Source organism: Schistocerca americana, chromosome 2 (genome assembly GCF_021461395.2).
Source record: "Schistocerca americana isolate TAMUIC-IGC-003095 chromosome 2, iqSchAmer2.1, whole genome shotgun sequence".
NCBI classification, from domain to species: Eukaryota; Metazoa; Arthropoda; class Insecta; order Orthoptera; family Acrididae; genus Schistocerca; species Schistocerca americana.
The window spans coordinates 504,152,631-504,176,429 of record NC_060120.1 but is presented as its reverse complement, the minus strand read 5'-3'; the positions used below and the strand labels follow the sequence as shown (position 1 = coordinate 504,176,429).

Here is a 23,799-nt window from a genome sequence, read left to right as displayed (position 1 = left end):
TTTTCTCTCCCTATTCATGTTCTCATGTTATTTACATATTACAATATATAGTCACAGTACCTCTATAACAGTAATAGTAGCATTTTTCATTCATTGATGCACATAGTCTTCGACACTATAAAATTCTTTTTCCTTTAAATAAGCCTTTAAAAGTTTTTGGAATGTCTTTTTGCCCACCTTGTCCTGCAAACCCTTTGGAAGGCATTTTTCAGCAACTCTCATTCGGTGTTGTGTACTTCTCAGCTGGCCTTTATTTCTTGTTTCATATGTATGAATGTCTGCATTTCTTTCTAGTACCCCATTTCCTTTTATTAATGATATTATTGTTTTGTAAATGTACAGAGTGTCAGTATTTTTAGACTATGGGAAACAGTTCATGAGTCTCTTTGTTTCTTGTTCAAGATGATCCTAACAACTCTTTTTGCAATGTAAATATTCTTTTTGTATTTTTGCTGCTGGAATTTCCCCAAACAGTAATCCCATATTGTAGGTATGGCTCAAATAGAGCATGGTACACTGTACATAGAAGCTCCTTGTTGGCATAATGTATAAGCTGTTTCATAACAAATATTGCAGTGCTTAATTTACAGCAAACATTATATATATGTTGACTCCACTAGAGCTCATTGTCGACTGAGATCCCCAAAAATTTAATAGTGGTAACTTCTTCCAGTCTTGTTTCATCTATGAGTATATATATATGTGTTCTTCCTTTTCCCTATTTGTGGACATCATGAACATTGTCTTTTTTAGATTTAAAATTAGGTTATTTTGTATAAGCCACTGTGCTGTGTTATTTATTGACATAAACACACTTCTTTCCAGTGTTTTCAGATAGTTTCCAAATTCATTAGTATCATATCATCTGCATATAATGTTTTTTATCTTTCTCACTGAAATCAATCTTTCTTTTGCTACTGCCTTTATCCCACATTGTACGCAGGGTTGGCAGGGTTAAGTATGGAATTGGCATGGGTAATTGTTAGGAGTGGCCGGATGCCCCTCCTGCTGCCACCCCAAACCCCCGGGATGAAATTAGTGTACCCCAGCTGTCTGCGCCTAGTGTAAATCATGAAATAGTGTGAATGTGTTACAAATGTCTGCAAGTTGTGTAACTGAGGCGGGACATGGGGACCAGCCTGGTATTCACCTAGTAGGATGTGGAAAATCGCCTAAAAACCACATCCAGGCTGGCTGGCACACCGGCTGTCATCGTTAATCCGCCAGACAGATTTGATCCGGGCCCGGCGCGCCTACTCGAGTCCAGGAAGTAGCATGTTAGTGCTCTCGGCTATCCTGGCGGGTTCTCACTGACATCAATATTGTTTACAAATAGGTAGAACAGAAGTGGATCAAGTACAGATCCTTGAGGCACTCTGTACTTAATATTTTTGATTTCAGATCTGCATCCAGTTTCTGTTTCCACATACTGCTTTCTGTTGCTGATGTATAATTTTATCCATTTGGCTGCAATACATGAATACCATAGCTTTCAAGTCTTCTTTTGTCAATGCATCTATAATCGATTCTGTGAGGCTTGAGATGGAGAGTTCTGTAGATTTCCCTTTTCGGAAACCGTGTTGTGCTGGAATCAGAATACTATATTTCTCCAGGAATGTGGTCAACCTTCTATGCATGAGTGTCTCTAGTATTTTTGAGAAACCATAAATTAAAGACACTGGTCTGTAGTTATTTGGATCATTTTTGTCTCCTTTCTTAAATATTGGTATTATTTTGCTTATTTTTAATTTTTTGGGAATACTCCTCCTCTAAATGAGCAGTTTGCAATATCCAAAAGAGGTTTGATTATTTCTTCATTCACATGTTTTATTAAATAATTTGATACTTCATCATCTCCTGCAGACTTTTTGGGCTTTAATTTATGGATTATTTTTATGAGTTCTGTTTTTGCCACTGGTTCCAGGAACATTGAGTGGGATGGTTGGCCAAGTGTTTTAGCCTGCTTTGACCACTGATGATTTGTTTCCCCTTTTAAATTATGTACAGCACCTAAAAAGTTGTTGCTTAGTATATTAGCAATTTTTGTTCCATCTGTAACTATGCTGTCATCAATTCTCATTGACTTATATCTTTTACTGTTGATTTTATCCCATGTTGTTTTACTTTTTGATTTAAATTTGCTATGGCTCTGTTTATTGAAATGGCTTTTGTTTCTCTTATTAATTGCCTGTACTTCTTCTGATATTGTTTATATGTCTCCATATTCCCTGCTTGTCTGGGTTCCTTCACTCTAGTCCTCAGTTCAATTATTTCTTTCGTAATCCATTCCTTACTGTGACCCTGCTTTTTCTGAGAGGCTGCTTTGGGGACGAAGTGATGTATTAGTATGTTAAGAAATGCATCATACTTCTCTTTTGTACCTTGTGGTTGCATTGTTTCAGCCCATTCTGTATTCCTTGGTGTTGTTTTGAAAATGCTCGTGTTTTGTACATTGATAATCCTGACTTTTTTCTTATCTTACATTTCTTCTGTTTTTGAGCTGCTATTTATGTGCTATTATTAACCCATGATGGTCAGAGATTGCTGTCTGTAGAACTTTCACTTCACATTTACTATTTTCGATATTTGTCATTATGCTGTCAATGATGGTCTGACTATGATCAGTCACTCTTGTAGGTACCGGTACCTCTATTATGGTTTTCATGTTACACTGTAATAATGTCTCTTTCAATTTTTGTTTTGTTTTTCATTCTTTACCTATATCTATGTTATAGTCTCCACATATTACGTCATCTTTCATTTTTGTCTTCATTGATAATTTTTCTAGTTTTTTCAGAAATGTTGTAATATTACCACTTGTCCTGTATACACAGATAATTCTGAGCTCTTCTCTTCAATCATTACGCCAGTAATTTCAAAATCTTTTTCAATGTATTCAGTATCTTGTAGACTTCCAATTTTCTTCTTGTAGATAGCAACACCTCCACCTTTATGTTTTGATCTACAGAAATAATTAATCAAATAATAGTATCTTATTATTAGGCTGCTAAGTTCTGCTTCATTTAGCCCATAAAAGAAGACTTATTTTTTTCATGGTGTACATAATATTATTTAATTCTGTTTCTGAAGAATAGCACTGCTTATAAGTTATTTGCTAAAACCTGTGGATTTAGAATGGAACAGAATACCCTATGGCTTGGAACAAGCATTTTATAGTACTACAGAAGAACTGGTCTAAATCATTTTCACAATGTGCACTGTTTTTAATTGCCTTTGTTGCACTATGTTTGAAATGGCTGGTAGTGACATCCAATAATTTTGTGTTATGCTGTACATCATCCTTGATTCACTGAGCATGGGATGATCAGTTACAAGGCTTATATAGATAACATCTTCTAGGGTGTTAGGCCTCTTCAATTTTTTCTACCACAATGATATTTTGACCCCTGTACTGTAATCTTCTTCAGAATCTTCTGGTGTTCAGCTAACTGTGCACATCAGAAGACCCTGAAGAAGACCTCTGAAGACTGGTTGAAATGTCAGTTGTGTAGATGAAGTGGAAGAAAAGCATGACGTGATCTAACAACCCAGAAGACTTTACCTTTAATGACAATGGTCATGATAGCCTGTACATAATGTTTTTATAACCCTGAAAGGAGAACAGACTAGTTGAACATGTTTCATTTGTTGCGAAAAGAGACTAAAAGGAGGCCAGTTTTGATCACATCTCATTCTCAAATAGCCTGTAAGAGAGTAGGTGGCTATAACATGCCTGGTTACTACAGATGAGGATAACTTTCTTTTTCACCTCTGCGTAAATGATAACAAAAGACATAATTCCAGACTTCTGTGTGTAAGTTCTCCTTTTATATATTTCTTATTTGAATGATTATATTTGATAAAACAAGGGAGTCCACAGTCAAAAATTGTTTGTTTCCTGTTTTCATTTCATTGTAATCGTGTGAATGACATATATTCATGAAAGCAGTATTATTTATATCCAAATTTGGAAATTATTTCCCAGAAGAAGGAAATTTTTCAGATAACTTTAAAAAGCAAATCAACACATTTATAAAATTTCTCAGTATTCTTTAAAATGTAATATGAAGTGACTATTTAATTACCATGTTGATTTTTTAGCTATTTACGTATGTCTGTTTGCAGATCATACATAACTACAAGTGCGTCATCATGGCTTGATGATTATTTTGACTGGATAAACTCTGGCAACTGCTGTCAAGGTACTGTGTCACCTTCAAATTACATTTACAGAAAATCAAAGGTAAATATACATAGTTATATTAGAACATTCCCCTATTCACAAAATGAAGACAGTGTGGATGAGAAGAGGTTTTGATCATCAGTTGAGCATTTGAACAAAGGCATTTACCGCAGAACACAGAAATACACAGATCTCAAAACATGTGGCCACTCATTCTCGTGGTACTTTGATTCAGTCAAGCCATAGTGCTAGGAGGGTTAGTAGCAATATATGTGTGTAAAACAATACTGCTAGCAGTGTGAGTAGCTGGGTGTGTGTGGGTGTGAGAGAGAGAGTGAGAGAGCAGATGGGTGGGCTAGAGGGGCATTTGATTCAGTTTCATACACAAAAGGGAAATTTATTAGTTACCAAGAATAGGTAAAGTTCTTCTTCAGTTTCTAAAATTACTAAAAAATACTCTGTGTTATTACAATAAGTGATTAAAAAGTCCAGGAGAGATCTCTGAAATTAACAATTCTGCTACAGAATTCAGTTTATGTTGAGCATGCTAAAACAAGAGCCAAGACAACAGATCACAGAACAAGATAACATCTTCATTGTTTCAAATGGAACAATTATAAATTATAATTCACAGGTAGGAGATTTTTTAATAATAACTTCACATCTTAGCAACAGAAAAGAGCCATGTTGTGAGGCTGTTCTCTCACCACTGCCAATACAGCCTGATAGAAAATGTGTGGGCAATAGTGAAAGGAAAGGTTGCATCTGAAAATTCCACAGTCCTAATGAGCAATGTGCAAAATTTACTTCACGTAGCAATTAATGATGTCACAGCAGAACTTTGAAAACCACTGCAAAGCATATGCAGAGGGTGTGTCCCACTCTTTCAGTGGTTAGAGTTTTTTCCTGTTCCGTTCAGTATGGGCACGGGAAGAATGCCTCTGTGCATGCTGTAATTAATCTAATCTTGTCCTCACCATATCTATCAGTATGATACCAGAAATAAAGAAAAATTTTACATCAGCAGTCACAGAACAGCACTCTATGAAAAGGGTCCACAACATGTAGATTTAAAGTTAGCCAATGCACTGCCCAGTAAAGTTATGACCCTACCCATAATGAAGCTTAAATTTCAGCTAAAAAAATTCCTGTTACTAAATCCATGTTACACATTAGAAGAATACCATACTTACATGCAGTATAAGAAGTGCTTAGAAAAAATATGTAACTAGTGTTAAGCAAACCATTTTATTTGTAATTCTATCATTTTGTTAATCAATGACATATTCAAAAGAATGTATTATTGTGCTATGCATCAAGAATTGTAACCTGTTTTTATAAAAGGTGTACAACTTTGCTCCCGCTGTTTGCCAGTATGTGGCAACAACCGTAAGTAGCAGTGGAAAGAAACAGATCGCAGATGTCAGGCAGTTAGCTTGGACCTCGGTCAACACAACCTCATTCAAACAAAATGTCAGTTAATGAGCCTAATTCTTGTCATTTGCGGAGATGTTACTGTTTTGTTTGTTTCAGTATGAAGAAAACAGCAGCTGACTCTCATTGAATGCTCTCAAATACATATGGTAAGGACACTATAGTGAAAGAACATGTTGTGAGTGGTTTCAGCACTTCAAGAACTGTGATTTTAACATCATAGACTGACATAGTGGTGGAAGAGAGAATGTTTTCAAACATGCAGAATTGGAGACATTGCTGAGTGAAGACTCATGTCAAACTCAAGAAGAATTGGCACGATTCGTGGGAGTGACACAGCAAGCCATTTCAAAATGCCTCAAGACTATGGGCATGATTCAGAAAGAAAGAACTTGGGTCCCGTTTGAGCTGAAACCAAGAGACGTTGAACGGTGTTTGTCAATAGTTGCTTCGGAGGCAGAAATGGAAGGGATTTCTGCATCGCATTGTGACCAGGGACAAAAAATGGGTACATTATGATAACCCTAAATGCAAAAAATCATGTGGATATCCCAGCCATACTCCCAAGTTGACAGCCAAACCAAATATTCATGGCTCCAAGATTATGCTCTGCATTTGGTGGGACCAGCTCAGCATCATGTACTATGAGGTGTTAGAACCAAGTGAAAAAATCACAGGTGCTCCAAGATTATGCTCTGCATTTGGTGGGACCAGCTCAGCATCATGTACTATGAGGTGTTAGAACCAAGTGAAAAAATCACAGGTGCTCCTTATTGAATGCAATTAATGTGTTTGAGCAGAGCATTAAAAGACAAATGGCCACAGTACAGCAAGAGGCATGGTAAAATGATTTTGCAACATGACAATGCTCGACCCCACGTTGCAAAAGAGATCAAAACGTACGTGGAAACGTTAAAATGGGAAGTCCCACCCCACCCGCCACATTCTCCAGACATTGCTCCCTCTGACTATCACCTGTTTAGATCAATGGCGCATGGCCTGGCTGAGCAACACCTCTGATCTCATGAAGAAGTCACAAATTGGATCGATTCATGGATCACTTCAAAAGATGAACAATTTTTTCGATAAGGGATTCATACACTCCCCGAAAGATAGGAAAGAAGTAGTGACCAATGGTGGCAAATACTTTGAATGATACATGTGTAACCAATTTGTTTCATTACAGCCTCAAATGTTGGGGAAAAACAGCTGGACCAAACTTGTACACCATGTACAATGCAATTAATCATTCGACATTGAATAAAATATTATTATTATTATTATTATTATTATTATTATTATTGCAAAAGCCTGAGATCTGCAAAGCCATTAACATACAACATGAACAGCAAGGGTTCCAGCGCACTTCCCTGGGGCACACCCAAAGTTACTTCTACATCTGTTAATGACTCTCCATCCAAGATAACATGCTACATTCTCCCTATCAAAAAATCCTCAGTCCACTCACAAATATCGATTGATACCCCATGTGATCATACTTTTAATAATAAGCTACATGTGGTACTGAGTCAAATGCTTTGCTGGTTGGCATGGAGGAGGCCACTCTGTTTGAGATACCTTATTACATTTGAGCTCAGAATATAATCTAAATTCTACAACTTATCAACTCAAGGATAGTGGTCTTTTGTTGATGTGCATCTTATAACCTCTTTTCAAGACACTACGTATTCTGTTCAACTGCTCTTCCAAGTATTTTGCTGTCTCTGATAGAATTACTACGGCATCAGCAAACTTCAAAGTTTTTATTTATTCTCACTGAACTTTATTTCCCTTTCCAAATTTTTTTTTGGTTTCTTTTACTCCTTGCTGAATGCACAGATTGAATAACATTGAGGATAGGTAATAATCCTGTGCCACTCCATTCTCCACCCCTGTTTCTCTTTCATGTGCTTTGGGTCTCATAATTGCATTCTGGTTTCTGTACAACTTGTGAATAAACACTTGTCCCTGCATTTTACCCCTGCTACCTTCAGAACTTTAAAGAGTTTATTCCAGTTAAGACTCTCAAAAGCTTTCTATAAATCTACAAATGTTATAAATGTATGTTTGCCTTTCTTTAACCTATCTTCTAAGATAAATCACAGGGTTAGTGTTGCCTACCTATCCATAATAAAATAATAGTTTTGTTTGATTGTTCAGTTCAGTTCACTAATATGCCAATCACAAAGATTTTGATCAAAGTACACCCAATGGCAATGTTTTCTTAACTTTTCAATTTATAGACATGGAATATCTTAAGCATGTCTATCTCTATATGTGTAATTCATTTCAGATGATAAAGGCACAGAATGTTCTGAAACACCAAGACCAACACCGAAGGATTTTGAAACGTATTTACCACAGTTTTTGCTAGCAAATCCTTCACAAGAATGTTCTAAGGGAGGACACGCAGCATATGCAGAGGTAAGATTTCTAAAATCAGCAGACTCATGCTTAGAACGTGTTTTATGTTATGTATACACATTACACGTACAAAAATGTCAGAGATGCCATGTCATTGCCTTCGTTTTTGGCACATTTAGTGCTAAAGAAGGAGTCGATTACTTAAAATAAGGAAATCTATTACCTTTTTTTTTTTTTTTTTTTTTTTTTTTTTTTTTTTTTTTTTTTTTTTTTTTTTTTTAATTGTACCCTCTTGGTATAACTTTTTTAACAAATGATACAATTTCTTCATATGCACCATATGTGTCATGTGCTGTAATGCACTGTAATTATTCCCTTTTCATTTGTGTATAAAAGCTTCAATTTATGCACCAAATTATACTAGCTTCAAAAGTATTTAATTATGTATGAATACTACCCTCGTTTTTAACCTAACCACTTGTTTTGGATTTTCTTATTGTATCTTCCCAACATTCAGTTTATTCTTATTGTTCACAGCTACACCTCCATATCTGAGAGACCACTTTCCATGAAGTTGTGAGGAAATGATAGTCTTGCGACATTTTATGTGTAGAGTCACTACAAGTACTGGGTAGAAAAGTATGGGGAGAATAGCCCTATCTTTTTACCAATCATTGCAGATTAAATGGTTAACTGAATTTTTTTAAAAAAAATTGGTCCTTTTAACTTTCTAGTCATTTCATATTATCATACATTGTTAATCATGGTAAATGTGTATGAGATGACTCACAGTCTTTCAGAAATACTTCAAACTGTGGAGCCCAATTGAAATAATTTGAAACTCTGCAGCTACTTTCATCCAAGCACTGTGTAGTGTCACTGAAACTGAAAATATCTGAGAGGATTCATTACAGTTTATTTATTTATTATTTTTATTGCTGTTTGTCCCGTTTTTGTTTCATTTCATTGTTGAATATCTCCATCTTCTGCCACATCATTTGTATCTCCTCTCACGGCACTATTACCTCAAAATGATTTTGCCAGAGACTGTTGGCAAATATGATCATCATCAATGGTATCTATATGGAAGGCATCTCCAGAAAGGTTATTCCTCAAATGGAAATGTTATCTAGAAGTAATTGTAGACCACTCAGCACAAGCTTACATAAAAATACATGAAATGGTTTCCATTAGCAGCAAGTGTTATTAATGATAACTACGAATTTTAGCAATTCAACATTGAAGTCAGAATATTCATGACAAATGGGTCACAACTGAACAGAAATCACACAATTTCTGTATCTTTAATAGAATTTTTAATTCCTTTGTATGACTGACCACAGTTGTTATCACATCTGCCTCAAATTAAAGACCTCAATCCTTTCCAAATACAGAAATTTCATGAAAATATTAAAACTGTCAAGTTGTTGGTGTATCTCAAACCACAAATCATAATCTTCCAGAGCCAAGACTTTAATATTATTCCTTTTCAAAGTAACAAGTTTCACTTCAATATTTGGCTAGTATCTTGGACAGCCCACAAATAACAAGATGCTCATAAAAATTGAAAATAAAGACTTATTATCTCTAAAGAAATTCCCTTAGTAGTCCAAGATGTTTATTTCACTAGCACACAAAGTGATCAGTTTCATCTTCACTTATTTCCACAGGCTGTTGAGACAAGTACATGCACAGTTACATATATTTTCAGAAAGATAATTATGTACATGGATCTGATATGACAAATTTTTATTCTTTAGCGAAGTTGGGATGCAGGCATCTGAACTAGTGGCAAATTAAAGCTTTCAGTCAACTCATGAGGCATGTTCAGGTAGCACAATTGATAGCACACTACATCTACATCCATATGATGCAAATTGCTGTAAAGTGCTTCTTAGAAGGTATGTCCCATTATACCAGTTATTACGGCTTTTTCCTGTTCATTCATGTGTGGAGCAGAGGAAGAATGACTGTTGAAATACCTCTCTGCAACTGTTGTTAATCTGATTTTGTCCTCACAACCCTCATGGGAGTGATATGTAGGGGGTTGTAGTACATTTTTAGAGTCACATTCAAAACCAGTTCCTGGTATATTTTTAGAGTCATCATTCAAAACCAGTTCCTGAAACTCATTCGAAACCAGTTCCTGAAACTCTGTATGTAGGCTTTCTCAGAATATTTTAAGTCTTTCTTCAAGAGTCTGCCAGTTCAGTTCTTTCAAAATCTCTCTGACACTATACATGTTCAGCATTCCCTGTCAGTCAAAATACACAGCACCAATCCCAACAACTTGAGCAATATTCTAGGATGGGTTGCATGAATTATTTTTAATTGATTGTCTTTGTGGTCTTATTGATTTCCCTAGTATTCTACCTACAAACTGAATTCTGCTACCTGCTTTAGACTGAACCTATGTGATCATTCCATTTTGTGTCCCTACAAAGTGTCACACCCAGGTATTTGTGTGAGTTTACAGATTTCAGTTGTGATTCACTGTTATAATCACACGATACAACTTTTTTCATTTAGTTCAGTGCACAATTTTACATTTCTCAACTTTTAGAGCAAGTTGCCAGTCTTTGTATCACTTTGATATCTTATCAAAATCTGACTGAATATTTGTGCAACTTCTTTCTGGCTGTACTTCTTTATAGATAACTGCATATACAAAAATTACCATTGTCTGCATGTTACACAGCAATAATAGCAAGGGACACAACACATGTCCCTGGGATACGCCTAAAGTTACTTCTACATTTGTCAATGACTCTCCATTCAACATAACTTGCTGTGCCAGTTCAGTAACAAAGTTCCCATGGTATCCCACATGATCACACTTTCGATAGTAAGTGTAGGTGCAGCACTGAGTCAAATGCTTTCTGGAAATCAAGAAATACTGCACCTATCTGCCTGCCTTAATTCGGGGCTTTCAGTATGCCATGTGGGAAACATACAGAGGTGGGTTTCACATGCCAACTGTTCTCAAAATCCATGCTAGTTGGCATGGAGGAGGTTATTCTGTTTGAGGTAGCTCATTATGTTTGATCTCAGAATATGTTCTAAGAAACCACAACAAAGGGATACCAAGGATATTGGAAGGCTGCTATCCTTCTTGTAGATGGGTATGACCTGTGCTTTCTTCCAACTACAGTGCTTATGAAAGACAAGTATCCAAGTTAAAGTTTTAGTGTACAGTTAAAGATTCAAGTTAAAGATTCAGTGTACAGTTTTGACTTGGTCCAAATGTTCACTATGCATAAATGCTGTTTTTTTTCAGTCTGTAAACTATGGATGAAACAGGTTGATAGGTATGAACTGTGAGATACATGCTGAAAATGTAACACAACTTGAATATTCTCATACATACTATACCCCACCATAGCAGTTAAATACACATACTGAAAGTGGTGACAGATACTTTTCTTGAATCATATGCCTGGTGAAACATTTCACCAGGTGTCATGTGGCCAATAGTTTCCCTGGTGAAACTATCGAAGAATATATCCTTGGAAATAAAGATATTTTTGGATGTGGTACCAGCTTCTTTAGTAATTTAATCTGCCAGTAAGACTTTTTTAACTAGTTGCATTATATATTATACAACCATTTACTGCTTTTCTAATCCCATCACAAATACAATAAAATTAACAGCTAATACAATCAACAGTTAATGTGCTGTGCAGAACTCAATGTATGACAAACTAGCTATAACTGTGGTTCAGGCAGATTGGACAAATAAAAATTTGTGCCTAGTGTGGAATTCACATATCTCCTGTATATTGCAAGAAAATCATCTTAATTGATTAGGCTAACCAAGCACTCCATTGGCACCAACCCAAACATTCAGCATCACATTTTCCTCCACTGATTTCTTTCCCCTCTGATTGCTTGTATTTCATTCTGATTTCTTGTATTTCATTTAACTGGATATAATTCAGTTGATAAAACCAAATCTGTTACAACCCAACTTTGAAAAATAAAATGTCATACCCATGGCATGGAAAGTTCTGACAGAATGTAAATAATTTAGGAATAAAAGTAACAATTCACTAAATGGGAGAGGTGTTTAGTTGTTGACAGGCACAAATCAGACTGAAAACGTTGCTAGCTTTTGGATGAATCATTTTTTGAGCCAGAGTACACATACATCATGTGAATGCATACTGCCCCCTTCCTAACCCCCCCAACCCCCCCCACCCCCCCCCCCCACCCCACCCCCCACACACACACAAACACAGACACACACATACACACCTGTACAGCTACATTTTGCCACAAAAATACCCAGTGCCAGGTTAGAGATTGGTAGGTAGACTGGGGTGTGGTAGGTGTGCGGGGGGGGGGGGGGGGGGGGGGGGGGGGAATCATGATTCTAGTTGCTCATTGTTACATTTCTGATTTCAACTGTTTGTTGCATAGTTTCATTTAATCACTGCTTGCTTTAAGCTTTGTGTATAGCCATTCACCATTAAATTTTTAGCTGCATATGTAAACTGATTTGCCATTATTTGTACCACTTCTGCTCGATTTATATTCCTTACTTCATTTGCCATCAAACGTTTTTGCTCAAGAGCCAATCCTACTTTGTGGGGGCAGCAACCTGTGCCACATATATACCGATCTCACTGCTCATTGGTAACCTACACAAATGAGTATGTTATGAGTCCTGAATTGACTAGCAATAGTAAGAGCATGATAACCCCCAAGCACTGATCATTGAAAGGCAGCAAAACTCTGAACACTCCAATATGATCTCTGTTTTAGACTGCAATCATCCTCAGTAATCCTAAAGTTGTGACCCTGTAATTACCTGATTAAGTGTTGTTTGTGTAAGTGGATTATTGTTTGATTAATAACAGTAATTGTATGTACATTTAAATGCATTATGCAGTATGAGACACAATAATAAATTTTTACTGAATGGTTTGAATGTCAATTTCATTGTATGCATTGCATTGTATTACAATATCCTTAACTTAATTTCATATTCCTTGCTACCACATTTGAAGCTGACAGCCACTATAACATGCATTCATCAATCCACCATCTTACTTCCATTTGAAATTTGAATCATATCAGCTGATTGGTACAAGTTACAAATACTCATGAGTTATCAGTACTGGAAGATAAAGAATAATTAGCTCAATACCAAATTCACGCATGTCAACTAAAATTAAACACAAACTAAAATATCGCTACCTCTGTAAATAGTTTTGTTTGTTACTGGCCAGGAAAACTGCATTCTTAACATGCTCTTAACATCAGTTAATGTTTTTGATTCAAATATTAGCTGCTAAACTCATATTATTGTTAAATACAGCTGAGATCCAAGGGCTGTATGAACATTTGATTCAGGCTGCATGTGGCCCTTGGGCCGCAGTTCTGACAACCACTGCTTTAGTTCTTCCAGATTATCCACCAGCTCATCTAATGCATCACAAGCAACCCCACGATTATAGAGAGTTTTTTCACCTCAGTATTCATCATGGTGATTAAATTTCTCCAAAAAATTAATGTTTAAAGTCTCTTATCTTTCTGCCTGTAGTCCATTTCACCAACTGTTTTCGACAATATGGTCCAGTTCCTCCTAGTTTTTTCAGAATACTTCATATTCCATGTATGTCAGTCTTCTATAGTCATCTCCCACTACATTGTATATATTTTAGAAATTTCATATGCTGCTGATAAAATGCAAAAATCATTAGCATTTCAGTTTCTGATTTTCAGATCCTGGCTGAGCCCCCTCTTTAACATAAGACTGGAACACAGCTTTTACTCTTGGCTTTTTTTTAAATTTAATATTATGTTTTCACTAAAAGCCATGTACACATATCCAATGATTCATAAATAAAAGATTCACAAATATCACATTTCTTTCCCAGACTTCATCAGTTACATGACGCAGCAACTTTCACCTGTATGTCTATAACATGACTGACTCTCTAGCATTTTACTGCATATACTGCTCTGGCATGGTCTCATAATCAATGACATTAATACAGCAAAGATGTATGTCGAAGTATTTAAAAGATATAAATATTTACTGTGTTATTCACAGTATACACTAAAAATAAAACTTGTGTATCAATGTGTGATGCAAAATTAAATTTATCTCAATTGATGATTTTATTTAGTTTTATTTAAAACTTGCACAAAAGTTTCAGGATGATTAATTTTTGAAATTTTTGTGTCCTCATATTCTGATAATTTAGTCTCAAAAAGGTAAAGAAATTGTTACAAGTGCAGAAATATGTTAAAATGCCAAGCTCCCCAGTCCCGAGTAAAAACTGAGAATCACAAAAGTTCGACCAAAAGTGATGTGGGGATATTCATGTGGAGAGAGGTATCAATAGATTCAGTTTAAATAAGAGAGTATCACCCTAAGATTGTTGCAAGGTACATGGGGAGGACAAGCCACACGGGTGGGAAATGGAGCCAGTGAATTCATACAGTATACCATGATGATGGTGTGGGCAGTGGATTTGGAGGAAGTTACAGAACAGAGGATAGGGACAATGTAGGGAAGAGCATGTTGATACAAGGGGTTAATGGAGACTGAGACTAAGAGGATTATGGGAACAAAGGGTGTGTTGCAAGGATAACTCCCATCTAAGTAGTTCAGAAAAGCTTGTACGGTTGGGGGTGGGTGGCAGACTCCAAATTCAGACTATTCCTGCACCACATCCCCACACACCCCTAATCCTCCCTTCATTCCAAACAACCATCTGCAAAGGAGCACTCCCATCACCCAATATCATGCTGGACTGGAACAGTTGAATCATTTCCTTTATCAGGGTTTCCACTATCTATGATTGTGCCCAGAACCGAAGGAAATATTACTGACAATCCTTCCCACCCTTCCCAAAATGGTATTCACCCAACCAATCTACATAATATTCTGACTCATCCCTATGCCACATCCACTTCAAATCCCTTGCCATATGGGTCATACTCCTGAAGAAAACCCAGGTGCAAGACCTGTCTGACTTACTCACTCAGCACATCCTACTCCTGTACCATCATAGGCATATTCTATCCATCATAGGCATGGCCATCTGTGAAAGCAGGCATGTCACATTCCAACTCTGAGTAATTTATACACAATGTTTTATGTGGGCATGACCAACAACCAACTGTCCACCCAAATGTATGGCCACTGCCAAACTATGGCCAAGTGACGGAATACACAGCTGAGCACAACATGTTTGATTTCAATGGATGCTTCTGTGCCATCTGTATCCCTCCCCCCCCCCCCCCCTTTCCCCCATCCCCCATCCCTGCAGGTCACTAGCTTATATTAACTACATGGATGGAAGCTGTTCTGGCAACATATCATTCCCATAATTCTCATGGCCTCAATCTCTATTGACCCTCTGAACTTCCTCCCAATTTAATTCCCCACATCACTACACTGTGTGCTGCACATCAGTATCAATGCTTGCATGTCACATTCCAACCCTGTGCACCTGCTGCCTCATCCTCCTGCTATCCTATCTCATTCACCTGCTGCCTCCCTCTGAGCCAATAGCCACCCTTCTTCCCCTATCCTCCCTCCTACTCCCCATCTCTTTTCTCCTCTTCCCCATCCAACAAAAACTTCTCACCCAATCTAATCATGCCTGTCAACTACTTAATGTCTCTACTATTAAGTGAATTGTTATTTATATTCCTGAATTAAATAAATGTCATAATCAATCTCACTCACTCATGAACTGTGCGGGGATTGCCTATCTTTTTGTCCTGATAAAGCAAACAGTTAAGGAAACATTAACTCTTCAGTGACTGTTTTTGTTATTAGCTGTTATTCACTTGACTGTGTTTAACATGTCATCTGGATGTGGAAATAGACACAAAATCCGCAGTAAGTGAATGCTCATGATAGAGAAGACTTCTGATCATTTGGGATAGTAAAAGAAAAACTTTAAAGACCCAGTTTAAAATAAATACTGCATCATTTCATTCATTTTTTGTTGTTATTGATATTATTAGTATTATTATTATTATTATTGGACATTATAGTGTAATAATCATATTATAAATTTCAAAATGTACTGACAGCTGAGACCACAATACAAGCCTTGGTATCCACAACGTGCGCATTAGCTCATTTATAACAAAAATAAAATTTTAAAACTAAGAAGGGGCCTTAGACAAAGAGAAAAAGAACTCCTGGAAGTTTGAGGGGGAACATTCTGCTATATTTTATAAAATGTGATGACTAGACAAACTGAAATTGGTATAAAGAGCAGACTGTTTGATTAAATAACCCTTCCTCTTAATTTATGTTGACTAATAAATGATTTTAAAATTAGTAGTCTCAGAAGACATATCACTAAATATTTTAGTTTTTAAATGTGTATGTGCAGATATGCAACACAACTTAAAAATTTATGTAAGTACCTTTTTTAACTTTAAATGTTAATATTACACTGATCAATTGGGTAAGGACAGTGATCATCTCATTTTTGATACACATGTATGGTTCATGTGGTTGTTATATTAGGAATAATGTTGCATGTAATGTTTTACACTCAGTAATAAAATATACTTTTGTTACAGGGCTTGAATTATGTTTTGAATAAAGATGGTCTGGCAATTGCCATGGACAGTTACTTCATGACTTATCACACTGTTCTGAGAACTTCTGAGGAGTACACAAATGCTCTGAGATCAGCAAGAGAAATAGCTAGTAGTATTACTACAATGCTACAGAGTTATCTAAGACCCACTGTGAATGTAACTACAGGAAATGATACAGATTCGACTAATTGGTTTGAAGTTGACAATGACACGTATATATCAAATGTTTCAAATGTTGAAGTGTTTCCATACAGGTAAAATAAACTTTCATTATATCTATCTATGTTTAGTTAAATGTATTAACAATATTATAGCATTCAGGTTACTTTTTTATGCTAATTATTTACATCCATATTTTATTAAGAATAAGTTTGTTAGAGGATTCTGGCTTAACCTGCAATTCTTCTGGCAAATTCCTGTTATAAAGAAGTGTACTTTTTTAAGACATATACTTTTGATCTAGATTTTGTAATTTTTTGCAAAAGTGTATTTCTGTTGTTGTTTGTACTAGTTCTGCATTATCACAAATATATGCAATACACACTTGTGAAAGAGTGTAATAGAGCCAAAATAAGTATGGAAAACATGGGAAAAAAGAAATTTTGTTTTGCTTCACAAATTTGTTATTAATGATATCTTTGCTAGAAGTACATCCAAGTACAAAATTAAAGTAAGTTGAATGAAAGAAAAGGAAAGACTTTTGCATTTATAACTGTAAGGAAATAAATTTCTTGGCTTATCAATGAGAGTATAATATTATGAATATAATAGAGGGAAACATTCCACATGGGAAAAATATATCTAAAAAGAAAGATGATGAAACTTACCAAACAAAAGCGCTGGCAGGTCGATAGACACACAAACAAACACAAACATACACACAAAATTCTAGCTTTCGCAACCAATGGTTGCCTCGTCAGGAAAGAGGGAAGGAGAAGGAAAGACAAAAGGATATGGGTTTTAAGGGAGAGGGTAAGGAGTCATTCCAATCCCGGGAGCGGAAAGACTTACCTTAGGGGGAAAAAAGGACAGGTATACACTCGCACACACACACATATCCATCCACACATACACAGACACAAGCAGACATTTGTAAAGGCAAAGATTTTGGCCCAAAATCTTTGCCTTTACAAATGTCTGCTTGTGTCTGTGTATGTGTGGATGGATATGTGTGTGTGTGCGAGTGTATACCTGTCCTTTTTTCCCCCTAAGGTAAGTCTTTCCGCTCCCGGGATTGGAATGACTCCTTACCCTCTCCCTTAAAACCCATATCCTTTTGTCTTTCCTTCTCCTTCCCTCTTTCCTGACGAGGCAACCATTGGTTGCGAAAGCTAGAATTTTGTGTGTATGTTTGTGTTTGTTTGTGTGTCTATCGACCTGCCAGCGCTTTTGTTTGGTAAGTTTCATCATCTTTCTTTTTAGATATAGAGTATAATATTATACTGACTTGCAGAATGGTATCTCCATGTGCATGCAAATGCCATTTATTATAATAAAATAATAAGTCCCGCAACCAAAGACTTTTGGAATGAATAAACAAGTGAAATGATATTAGATGGTGGAGATGCTGAGTCACAGATAGGCACAACAAAAAAGACTGCCACAAAATAAGCTTTCGGTCAACAAGATCTTTGTCAAAAATAGACAACACACACACACATACACACACACACACACACACACACACACACACACACACACACACACACACACACACACACACACATGCGGACTGGAGACCAAGAAACAACTGAACCACCCTGTTGCTGAGCAAGCTGCCCAACATGACAGTCTTCACTTCAGTGACTGCTACAAAGCCTGTACCATATGGATCCTTCCCATCTACACCAGCTTTTCTGAATTAAGCCCATCTAGCCGCTTCCCTGTTCCCATTCCAGCACACAGCCCAAATCCCACCAACGCAACCAATCTTTTTACTTCTCTCCTTTTCTGCCAACCCCCCTCTCCTCCGCCCTCTGCCTCCCAACTACACCTAGCTGCCCTACCCTCTCTGCACCTTGTCCTCGCATGCCCCCCAGCAGCCCTTCACTGTCCCCCACCCCTACCCTGCTATCCCTCACCCTCTCTGACCCAGCCTCCTCCTTACCCCCCAACCATTTGCCTCTAACATCATGCTGCTTCTGCTCGTAGTCTGGCTTCAGCTGCCAGAGACTGTGGCCATGTGTGTGTGAGTTATGTTTGTTTGTTTGTGTGTGTGTGTGTGTGTGTGTGTGTGTGTGTGTGTGTGTGTGTGTGTGATTTATTTTTGACAAAAGCCTTGTTGGCTGAAAGCTTATTTTGTGACAATCTTTTTGTTGCATCTATCTGCGACTCATCATCTCCTCTATATGGTGAGTAGCAACTATCCTTTCCATAATAATGTTACATTCCATCCTGGATTTTCTATTGTTTGAAATGATATTTGAAATTGTTGTCGCTTTGTCGCTTGGATGTACTGTAGTTTCTAAAACTAGTGTTTATTTTGACTAGACATGTATTTTTCTTTTTATTTTGTTTTGCAGTAATGAATATTCAAGTTTTTAACTATTTTCAATTTCTTCTCACATATTTATGAATTACTAGTATAAAGTGCATTGGAAAGAAGGACTGAAGCATATTGAAAGAATGTACCGCACAAATCAGTTTTCAACAGGGGAGTCATTTGAGATCAATTATTTGATATGCATATTAACTTTTTTGTGCATTAGCTTGTATTCAGTAGAACATATATTTTAACTGTTACATTCTTTTTTTTATTTTTTTCAGTGTCTTCTATGTGTTTTATGAGCAGTATCTCACAATTACAGGAGATACAATAAACTCTGTTGGCTACTCTTTATCGGCAGTGTTCATAGTGTCATTTATTCTCATGGGCTTTAACATATTCTCATCTGTCATCATACTCATTATGGTTACCATGATTGTGACTAACCTCGCTGCTTTCATGGTATGGTGGGATGTACCACTAAATGCAGTCTCCCTTGTAAATCTTGTTGTTGTAAGTATAATGAATAAACTCATTTGTTAATTTTAACTAGTATTATAATTTTTATGGGACATTCTGTCATTTCTTGAAGAAATATAGACATATTAATACTGTGAATACACAGTATTAATGTTCCACAATAATATTTATTTGATAGTTTGTTATGAACCGTCTTTTGGCTTCTTAGGCCATCATCAGGTCAGTTATGTGACGATGGCCTAAGAAGCCGAAAGCCAGTTCATAATGAACTATTAAATAAATATTAATGTGGAATCTTCATACTGTGTATTAAAGGTATTTATAGTATAATTTATGATAAAAGTTCAGTTCTGTTGCATAGTTCTAATTTGAGTGAATTGTATTTTTATTGTAATTAACATTATGATAGCTGGAAAAACTTTCAGATCATCCACTGATACATCAGCACCAAATTTCATTTTATCATTCCCTTTCTCACCATAGTATATCAACCCTAATATTAAGAAAATTCTTCAGGGATGAGAGACAAATCTGAAAAACACAACTTTGGAGAAATAGTTTCATCAAATTACTGTTTCTGTATTAGTAACAACCTATGATTTCATCAAACTAAATAATTATCTATTTACTGTATGAATAGAGGCTTTGGTTGCCTCATAAATTATCTAGAACCAATTTTCATTGTCATTTACAAACATTATTAAAGAATAAATTGACTGACATTCAATTGAAATAATTCCAAGATCATTGGGAAGTTCATATTTGATGATTAGTTATGTACTTAATATCAGCATAATGCAAACATTAAACCTAGTAAACAATTGGTAAAGATATGCACAATACATTACTCAGCAAAGTGAATTGTTGACCTGGCTGTAGTGGGAACCAAAGTAATTATATGAGTAGGTACAGCTACATTCCAGTTCAAAGTAGCCCATGTTTTTACTTCAGAGAAAGTGGTGGTAGTAATTGTCATTGCACGCAGGCTTGCTTTTAATGTCATTAATTTTATGAGATCAAGAAGCTGAAAGATGTGACAGTGCACTGACAGAGAAGGCAACAGAAAGTGCAAGCAAATGTTTACAAACAAAAGTTATGTAAATCAAAGGTGTGCAGATTATGATAGGAGGGACACAATGCCTAACAGAGCAGAATTCAGCAGAAGAAGCAAAATCCACACAGTAAATATTTAACTAGTGATGTGGATAAATGTATTATTAGGCAGCAAATCCTGTAGTATGACTACAACAGCAAAACTTTGGACTATCCTACAGAAATGGGCAGACTTTTTTTTAATTGCATTGAAAAAAGAAAAGCCAAATATCTTGGCTTTAATTATGATGGACCAACCTCCTGTTTACTCCAATGACAAAATTTTGCAAGAAAATGGTTCCCCTCCCTCCTACAATGAAAATCATCATCCCAATAAATCAGTGGTTACACGCACTACCAATTTATTTGACAATAATGCTGTGTTGCATTTTTGCCAAGTATTGAAACATCAGCAGAAACAGATGACTATAGACAGCTTACTAGTAAAAAAGAATTAGTTATATATTATGAATATAGTGCACAATACTGTATGTACAGTTTTCTTTGAATTAGTGGCATGAATAACATAAAACTTTTAGTGCTTTTTCTGCTTGGAATGCATTACCATACTTTACATTAATTTATATGGGATAAATTGTTTTGCTTAATGAGTGCCTTGCACTATGAGCAAGATTCTGGAATTAATTATGCTTGCTGTGAGGTTCCACTGTATATAATTTTACACAGATCACTATCAGCTGTCAGTATAGCTGTTTAACATAAACATTAAAGTTATTGAGAAAGTACATCACTAAGCCAAGATATCCTGATAAACTGCAGCAATGGCTAATGAGCTATTTTTTTTATTTTAGTTCTGAATATATGGGGATTTTCGATATCTTGCCTGATGTCAACTGGCAACCATTGGCACCAGAGTAAAAAACTCTGTTCTGAACCCTAGACAGTGATGCATAGGCATTATGGAAACTGATTTTACTTCTAGTATTGTGGTCATGAATTTTAAGTTCTCCCTGCATTCACACTTGTTATTAACCACAAAAGTCATTGGTACTGGCACGTAAATGTATGAATCCCAAGGTCCCTGAAGAGGCATCTGAAAAATGTTCATTGATCAACTTTACATAATATTCTTTATCTGTGTTTCTGTGGAGTAAATATTGCTTTGACCTCAGCTGCATTGTTCCACAAGAAAATGTTATATAACAGTATTGAGTGAAAGTACACAAAGTGCTAGCACTTCTGTCTGTGGTTCATTTTTTTTCCTCTGCCATCACCTCACAGCATTTTCTGTGCCTCTTTAGTTCCAAAAAAATATGCAGCTTCCTCAAACCATTCTTTATCATTACAACTGCCAGATACAAATTCTTTATACAATTCATATGATACAATAAACTTGTATCCCATCACAACATTTATTCTCTCATGAAGCTGCCACCATATGCAAAGGGGGCAGTTGAGAAAATGATATTTCAGTACCTATAACTGAGTCACTAATGAATTTTCTCATCAATATTTCAAGAAAATTGGGTATTTCATTTGTAAGGAAAACATGCAAATATCTGTTAAATGAATGAGCTTTTTAACTGTGTAACATGGCTTTATAAGATATCTTTTTATAAACACACACCATATAGAAAACTGTTACATCTTCCTTTTCATACAGCTTTGGTTTGAATTTGTGGTGACTATCAAGCTCAAAAACATCACCTTTGAGTTTTGATTTGTAAACTCTTTTATGTATGATCTTTGCCATCTTTATCTTTGTACAGTTTTTCTCTCACATTTGTACTTTGTGGGTGTGTTCTACAGTTCTGTAGGAAAAGTTGGTCTTCAGCATATATTGAGTTGGTGGTTTCCATTCCTTCATCATACAACAAAGAGACATAATTTAGCTCATTGGTGACTCCTTATTTGCATCTGCTACTTTGCACATTATTCCAGTGACAGTGTGTTGTTTTCGTCAAACTCCATGTTCTCTCATCACATCTCAGGTGTACCACATACCTCATACCACTGTTAAAATGGAACAGGAACAATTCCTTCATCACGCTACACAAGTGAGCTCTCTAACCTACCCAAGTTCAACAGAGGCACAAACCAAGTGGATTGTCTTTGGTGTTTAGGCAAACACATTAATCTCAGCACTCCACAAGTTCCAGTGAACCTCTACACTCAACATGCCACTCAAGGTGCTGTACAGTCTCCGATTCTGTATACTACGCATCTTCTACTATCATCTATCAGATCATGGCTGTACTACCAGTGATGACCTACCACTCCTCCACACCCCCCCGAGTTGCAAAATGTTGCCTCCACCCCTTCTCCTCTCCCCCCCCCCCTTCCTGGCAGAGGAGTCAGGTGCTACACATCACATCGTGTCCCACTCTGCAAGAAAGCACACCACTGCTGCATACGATGACCATGATCCTCCCTGACACATTGGTCAACCGTGCTCTCATATTTACTGGGTCAAGTATCAAGAGGGGCCATCTTCTTGACCCCCTCTCCTGAGACATACTTGGGTGCTGCTCTGGGACACTACCCACATCTCAATCAAGATATAGCCACTCACAGTGCCTCGTCACCCTCGACACCTCAGCATGTTCTGACAAGCAGGTTACTTAAACTGCCCCCCCTCCCTCTCAAAAAACAACCCATGGATCAGGTTAATCTTGGCCAACAACCTCTCTGACCTCCACAGCATCTTGGAAGAGGACTCACACTTTATCTGCCTTGTCAGCAATCTGCACGACCACACGAACCTCATCAATGACCTACTTCTGTGCCCACCTACCCACCACAAGAATTCTGCTGCCAAAGCCTTGTTAACTGAGCATTTGGTGCACTTCCCATCCTAAGTTGTTCACCACATTATACATGGAGAAAACTTGGAATTTCAGACTGCGTCTGAACTCTGGAGCTGCCCACAGGCATTGGTTGATGTGGAATTCTTTCCTGACATCACTTTATGGACTTTGTGGGTCATTAAGCTCCTGTGTGAGCAGCAAACACAACTACTTTCTCACGCTGACCTCCATCCACACTTCAAACCCTACTCATGGACTCGTTTAGGTGCCCCATTTTGCACTGCTTCCACATAGTGTTTTATGAAATAACAGTTGGCGAACACCACCTCCACTCCAGGCAGTCAACTCTATGTTGTGTTGTCTGTACGTGGTGGGTCTCACAACAGGCTTAAGATTCATAATTGATACTTGCA

General features: G+C 36.7%; 1 protein-coding gene across 1 annotated transcript in view; it reads left to right on the top strand.

Moving 5' to 3' along the window:
* LOC124594128 (NPC intracellular cholesterol transporter 1 homolog 1b-like) overlaps window positions 1–23,799 on the top strand; it is a 124,718-nt gene that overhangs the window by 89,221 nt on the left and 11,698 nt on the right. Inside the window, exons 17-20 of the mRNA XM_047132485.1 lie at window positions 4,126–4,202; window positions 7,911–8,041; window positions 16,541–16,815; window positions 19,328–19,559. Coding sequence (XP_046988441.1) covers window positions 4,126–4,202; window positions 7,911–8,041; window positions 16,541–16,815; window positions 19,328–19,559 — 715 coding nt within the window. The remainder of the gene's footprint in view (window positions 1–4,125; window positions 4,203–7,910; window positions 8,042–16,540; window positions 16,816–19,327; window positions 19,560–23,799) is intronic.